Raw genomic sequence first — 6,787 nt, forward strand, 5'->3', positions numbered from 1 at the left:
GATTCTACGGCGCTTGCAACAGCATAAGGTCATATGAGCGCCATTTTACCCCACCCTTGTTATAGTATAGACTTTCCCGCAGGTAAAGTTTTTCTTTCTTTCTTTTTTTTTGGGGGGGGGGGGGGGGGGCGCGCGCCCCCCAAGCCAGGACACAAGTTTCTGGTAGGTCTCCAAAGATATTTCAATTTTACACATATTCTCTGTTTAGAAAGGCAAACCCTAAGTGTATGATATTTTTCAGGGTTTTTTAGCTGTCAGTATCTCCAGATACGAAGACTGACACTTCTTCCCAAAAGAGTTGCTTGCATTCATACATTGTGGAAATCATGGACACTGAGTCTGGTTTTTTTTCACTTTAGCTTTGCATTTTAGGAACACAAGGAAAAGCATGAAAAATGTGCTGAAGGCTGCACAGCAAAAGATCAAAGTGAAATATCAGTGTCATGTGGAAATCTGACATCTTGACTAAAAAAGAATGCCATATAATGCTAATTGATCTCGAAGGGTTTATTCATGCTTATAACTTGTGTTTGTTTTTTGCTTTTAAGCAAACTAAGAATGTTGTAGTTAATTTTGTAACTTGTAGGACACTGTTGCTCAGATATTGGAAACCTACAGTAAAATTTATTACCTTTTATTTCCTTTTCATGACGTTTAAACGTTTGACATTCATGTATAATTCAAGCTTTGTGAAAATTGGCTGTTGTTCTTAACATTATTATTGGTAAGCTATCGTGCAAATGAAAATTTTCCTTTTCAGTCTATGAAATTAAATGCCAGTTTTTTCTTGAAAATGTCCAGTGTCAGCAGATTTATGTATTGTTTAATTTTTGCAGGCTTTTGGATTTATGACCAGAGTTGGCTTGAAGGCGGACAAAATGGATCACCACCCAGAATGGTTCAATGTTTACAACAAGGTAGGGCAATGTGTTCATCAAAGTAATTATCTTACATCCCAAGTCTAAGCCTACTCTTTCCTTTGGCCTTTTACAACCTCTGCCCCCCTCTCCCCCCACCTTTAACTGTATGATTGATATGCAGTTGGATTTTGACACATGCAGTACATTACTCATGAGTTTGATTATTGGCAGTGCTGGGTTTTGAAAAGAGAAATGGACTCATAGAGCGAAATATCTGCCTGCCAATGCTTTGAAGGTGTAGCGTTCAATGTGGATGTTGGGGACTGGGTATTATTTAATAGTCGACTAACTTTCTAATTTTGTGTACAATACGTGAATACTCCATTGATAACTGCATTTTTCAGTGGGGATGTAGTGTGATTGCAGCTCAGCTTATGTGGGTCATGTGTATAGTGTGTTTCCCATGATGACACACATGTAGTTAATAAATTACTGCTAATTCTGTAGGAAATAGATGTTAATGCTATTTTTACAAAGTGTTTTCTATGATTAGTAGAGCTTAAGTGGTGACCAGCACAGGTGGGAGTGTCATAATTTATGTACAATGTCCCTGCTCTTTTGTGTGTGCTTGTCAGTGCAGTCATGAAATTTTGTGTGTAGGTAGGGTAAGGTGGATGGCAAGTTGATTATATGCATAAGTGAGATATGAACTTATTTCTTGACTAAACTTAGGTCACTGAAAATGAAGTTGCTGATAGTTTCAGTGTTTGTTTCTCTTTTAGTTTATCTCAGTCTTCTTCTCTCTGAAAATTTTTGTATCACGCTAAATTTGACCCTAGATCAAAATAGGATTTTTTAAAACTCTAAATTTTCATTGATTTTAAGCCTTATCCATCTTTAATTTTGATGCAATGTATTTCTCTGCTGTGAGTTACACTATGTTTGACAATTCATTTATGCAGTTGCAGCCATATGTTACACAGGGAATTGACTCTTTAAATATTCTGATTCGTATTGCCCAACCAGCTAACCCATCAGGTCATTAACATTTTATTTCATTTCATAACTCTGTGAACTGTAAGTCTTTTTTGTTTGTGTTTTTGCAACAGGTTCAGATTACCTTGAGTACCCATGATGTTGGGGGTTTGTCTCAAAGGGACGTTACCTTGGCGAAGTTCATTGAGGAAGTGGCTAAATAATTCACAGTTAGACATGAGTCAAATCTTCCCTGGCCATATCAAAATGTTGAATGTGCAGTAGTAATCAAGATCTGTTGTTTGGCAATTTTCTGTTAATGTTGTTTAGAACTATGCATTTAATTGTAGAGCTTTGTTTCCGAGGCAGGAGGTAATTTGTTGTAGAATAACTGCCCTTTGCCATGTTCCACAATGTAGTGGATTATGATTTTCATCATTTGAAGCCAAAACTATTTCCATGATTATAAAGTTGTTGTTGCTAGATAGCTGAATGTTTTAGTTAAAATTGAGCAGCATTAACACTGGTTTGAATGTAGTAGAAGAGTTAAATTGAAGGCCATTTTATTTATTTGTGTCCTTTTATTTGGATGAATGATGATTCCCTGTATTTTACATTCCGTTGTGAATTGCCTAGTGATTATATTATAATCCTGAATAAAATACTGCTGATGTTTACTATCATCATGACATTTATTAAATTTAATCACCAATGAATCTCTTCATAATATTAAGAAAAAAAAGATTTGATTATTTTTCTGTTGTTTCTTTTAAGTGCACATGTTCATTCGGCTCATTGTTTACTTGTTAGCTGTTTAATCTTTAAAAAAATATTATTCAAAAAGAAAAAATGGTTGTCAAATTCCGTATTCTCTCAGATGTGTTCAAAAGTGCAGGTCACAGTTTGCATGTGTTTCAATACCTATGCTGTTCTTTTCCTTTATTTATCTCTCAGAGTCAGAGCACAAAATAACAAATAATTATATCGTTTACTTCGATTTAGTTAGAGGTGGGGAAGGAAGGGATGGGCTAAGATGCACCTAAGTCAAAACGGTTGTGCTTCCCGAGTTTCAGAGTTGCATCTGTAGTCAGGTTGGTATTATGTGACATAGTAGAAACTGCCGTTGCAATAATATTTTTGGGGTCATTTTTGTTTTTCAGTGGCCTTATTTTTTATGACATGGTAATTGTTCTTGGTTTGCTGTTGAGCTTTGTTTTTGATTGGTGTAGTTTCAGAGGAAGAGTGAGGTCTAGAATGCCTGTTTGTGTAATAAGTTTGTGTGGTGACTTTGTTAACATCAAGTAAAATAATAAATCCCAAGGACTTTACATGTGTTTAAAAATCTCAAGTTCTTTTTTGAATGTTTTAAGAATTTTTAGGACTGCTATTACCACTGTACTGTTCAGACCCCGGCCACCACCTGTCTTTCACCTTGAGTGTAGGCTTTTGCGATGCATTTTGCTGCCTCGTCTGTTTTTCTGCTAGCCTCCGGTACATTTTAGAGACAATCTTTTGTAGGTTCTTTATCATCTGACACACAGTAAAACAGATTTTACAACATGCTTTTCAGCAAGCTGTTCAAAGGTTCTTTGCCCACAAAGCAAACTTTTTCCGAAGAGATAAAAAGTATCCTTTCGCGTCTTTTTCGTACTGGAACATTCATGAAATGTCCTTTGATGGCTCTCTAGCAGCCGTAAACTGTTTTCGAAAAAGGTGTTCGTGATTATCTCCACATACTGCAAGGAAAGAAGACATCAGACTCCGTAATACCATGTAACCCGTGGTAGCCTTCTGTTGGTCATGATTTTCATCATATACCCAGTCTTGGCCTAGAAAATGAAACATGTTTAAATTATTTGATTTTGGAAAATTTTAAGTTTATAAAAACTACCAAAATGTTAGCTTTTGCTCCCCTGTGAAGGAAAAATAATGTAGCCGCCAATAAATGTATCAAACTACCAAATGATTTGATGAAACTTTCTGCAGTGGGTGGTTGGTGGGTGCTTCGGTGTGGTTTGTTCCTTCTTTCTTATCAAACATCTATATCATCCTTACCTCTCATCCTTCTTTATTGAATATGTCATGTTTGTTTCTCTCGTGTAACACCTCTAATCTTCGGCACTTATATTTATGACCTTATTGTGTTGCAAGTGCCTTAAAACTCTTATTTTAAAAAAGAAGACTAGGTCTAGGTGCTCGACCCCAACATTTACTGGGATTAGAGGTGCACCTGCGTCTGTGGCCTGTGGTGTTGCGGATAGGTGCTTCACTGTCGCACGCAGGAGACCTGAGTTTGATTCCTGAGTGGGGAGAAATGTTTATCGAGTATCACGGGCCTTCTCTGGGATATAGTATCCCTCTCCAGCCCGGGATGGCTTTGACCAGCAGGGTTGGAAGCCCACCTCCAAAACGATGGAAAGTATAACGATGGAAACTTAAAAACACCCACATTTGTTGGGACCAGAGGTGTTCAAAAGTAACAAAAGTAAACGAACCAAGAATAACACCAAGCTTTCTGACACGAGAGGCAAACTGTTGAACCGCCAGGTTATGAAGCCCCCCTAAGTTTTGCTATTCTTTTATTGCTCGTACTTCCCCATGGGACTTTGTTATAAAACTGTAAGCTTGATCATTTTCGTTTGTTGAAAAAAAATTCTTGCTTATTTATTAATCTCATGCTCTCGAAACTCTGCATAGTCCTTCTACGGGCCAGCGACCAAACAATATTTTTTTCTCCAAAAAAATTGAACCTGCAATAAAACAGTTTCTTTATTTAGGCCCTACGTGTATTAAAAACTTTGGCTCTTTGGGTGCTTACTCAGGATCACTGAAAACAATAACTTACAGTAATATAACCTGGTCAACAAATTGCTCATTTTGAGACAGCGACACTACGCTGCCCCCACATTTGAGTGTAAGCATGAAGATTTCCTCCTACGGTTGTCTAGACTCTAGACGTCTCCATGTGAGTCTCGAAAAGTATATTATATTATGTACTCATCTCGTCTGTGTGGTGTTGAGAAAAATATATGTCAACTTACAATGTCTAAGGTGTAGGCTGTAAATCCCCTTTCACTTTTTGACCCTCTTTAGGTTTAACAGAACCTTAGTCTGCTGTGGCCTTTGTGAATATGCTTTTTTAGATTCTGTTGGTCATCCAATGTTTAGACCAGTATGCAAAGATCTATGAAGATTAAACAGCGATTTCGTTTTATCTTGTTAATCACGGCGTCTGGCGAAACTGAGCAAGCTAGATTTATACAGTAGTACCTTAGTACATGGTAGTACATGTTAATACCGTTTGCAGAACGCACAAAATTGAATGTTTGGTAGCGTATAACAGTGTAACAGAGGGGTCTGAATTAGGGATCAACCTCTGTTACTATTCGCCAGATGATGGTTTGCAGGGCGCCGCATTTATATAATATTAATATAAAATATTCTTCTTTACCTTAGTTGTTACTGAACTGTCTATCCGTCTTTCTTTTTCCCCTGTGCATGGTTATAAATTCTGAGTGCTTATGTAAGCACTAATGTAGGGTTACTACCGCGAAATGGGTCATTAATTCCTTCCAAACCTTAGTGTTCAACCTGGCCATTGACTGGGTCATGAGGAAAACACCAGAGGATACATCAAGAGTCATAAGGTGGACCCTCTTCTCCACCCTCGAGGATTTTGACTTTGCCGACGACCTTGCACTACTCTCCCATACCAACCAACACATGCAGGAAAAAACAAACTGACTCCACAAATACGGACGCCAGATTGGGTTAAGAATAAGCCAGAAGAAGACAGAAGTGATGACACTGAATGTAGGCTCCCCAACGCTGATTAGGGTGAACAACACAGACCTCCCTATAACAGACACATTTACCTACCTAGGCAGCATAATCAAAACTAACGGCGGCACAAAGGAAGACACCAGGAACAGACTCGGCAAGGCAAGATCTGTACAGAGAGGCATGATCAACATCTGGAGGAACTCAGGACAGTTTAGTATACAAACCAAATTAAAGCTGTATAACAGCTGTGTACTACCCACACTCCTATACAGAGCTGAATGCTGGAGGATGACTGATCATGACAGTGCCAAGCTATCTTCCTTTCATACGACCAGCTTACGCCAAATCCTCAGAATCTTCTGGCCCGACAAGATTTCCAACGCAGATCTGTTACGTAAATGTAGGCAAGAGGACATGACCACCATAATAAAAAGGAGAAGATGGGGATGGATTGGACATGTTCTGAGAAGAGAACCAGACTCTATTGTGAAGACTGCCCTCCACTGGACACCCGAAGGACGTCGCAAAAAGGGCAGACCCAAAGTGACCTGGAGACGCACAGTAGAGTCTGAGATGAAGTCCTGAAATCATTCGTGGGGAACGCTTACCAAGATGGCCCAAAACAGACAGAGCTGGAGATCCTTTGTTGCTGCCCTAAACGCCACACGGCGTAATGGGTAGTAAGTAAGTAAGTAAACTTTAGTGAGAACGAATTGTTGCTGAATTGGCACCTTACACAATCCGTTAACGGTGTAGTAATATCCCCGTATACTACTTGAAGGACAAAGTGTAGTAACATAATAACACTATTGATCGACTATGACTATGAGAGTGAAAACTCGTAATCTCACAAGACGAGCAAGAAACACCAAGTGGCCAAGACTCATAAAATTTACAATAAAATGCGATTTATTCTTGGGAAACTCAGTTTAATTTTCATATTGACAATTCGAAAAAAATATGCTATGAATCTATGAAAAGGGTCGGCTGTTAATCGTAACATGATGGATGCATTCTCCTCAGCATCATCATATTCGTCATCATAAACTTTACCAGCCTCCCTATCAGTATCATTGATCATCATCATCACCATCATCATTGATATATATAAGATTATATTACATTTATGGTCTTTGTGGGAAATTTTCCGTGGCTTTAGACTTACGGGA

General features: G+C 38.4%; 1 protein-coding gene across 1 annotated transcript in view; it reads left to right on the top strand.

The window, feature by feature from the left end:
• Nucleotides 1-3,793, top strand: part of LOC101852016 (pterin-4-alpha-carbinolamine dehydratase) — a 13,607-nt gene extending 9,814 nt beyond the window's left edge. The window contains exons 3-4 of the mRNA XM_005097290.3: nucleotides 837-917; nucleotides 1,970-3,793. Coding sequence (XP_005097347.1) covers nucleotides 837-917; nucleotides 1,970-2,059 — 171 coding nt within the window. The 3' untranslated portion in view covers nucleotides 2,060-3,793. The remainder of the gene's footprint in view (nucleotides 1-836; nucleotides 918-1,969) is intronic.
• The last annotated feature ends 2,994 nt before the right edge of the window (nucleotides 3,794-6,787 follow it).

Source organism: Aplysia californica, unplaced genomic scaffold (assembly GCF_000002075.1).
Source record: "Aplysia californica isolate F4 #8 unplaced genomic scaffold, AplCal3.0 scaffold00151, whole genome shotgun sequence".
In the NCBI taxonomy this organism is placed as follows: domain Eukaryota; kingdom Metazoa; phylum Mollusca; class Gastropoda; order Aplysiida; family Aplysiidae; genus Aplysia; species Aplysia californica.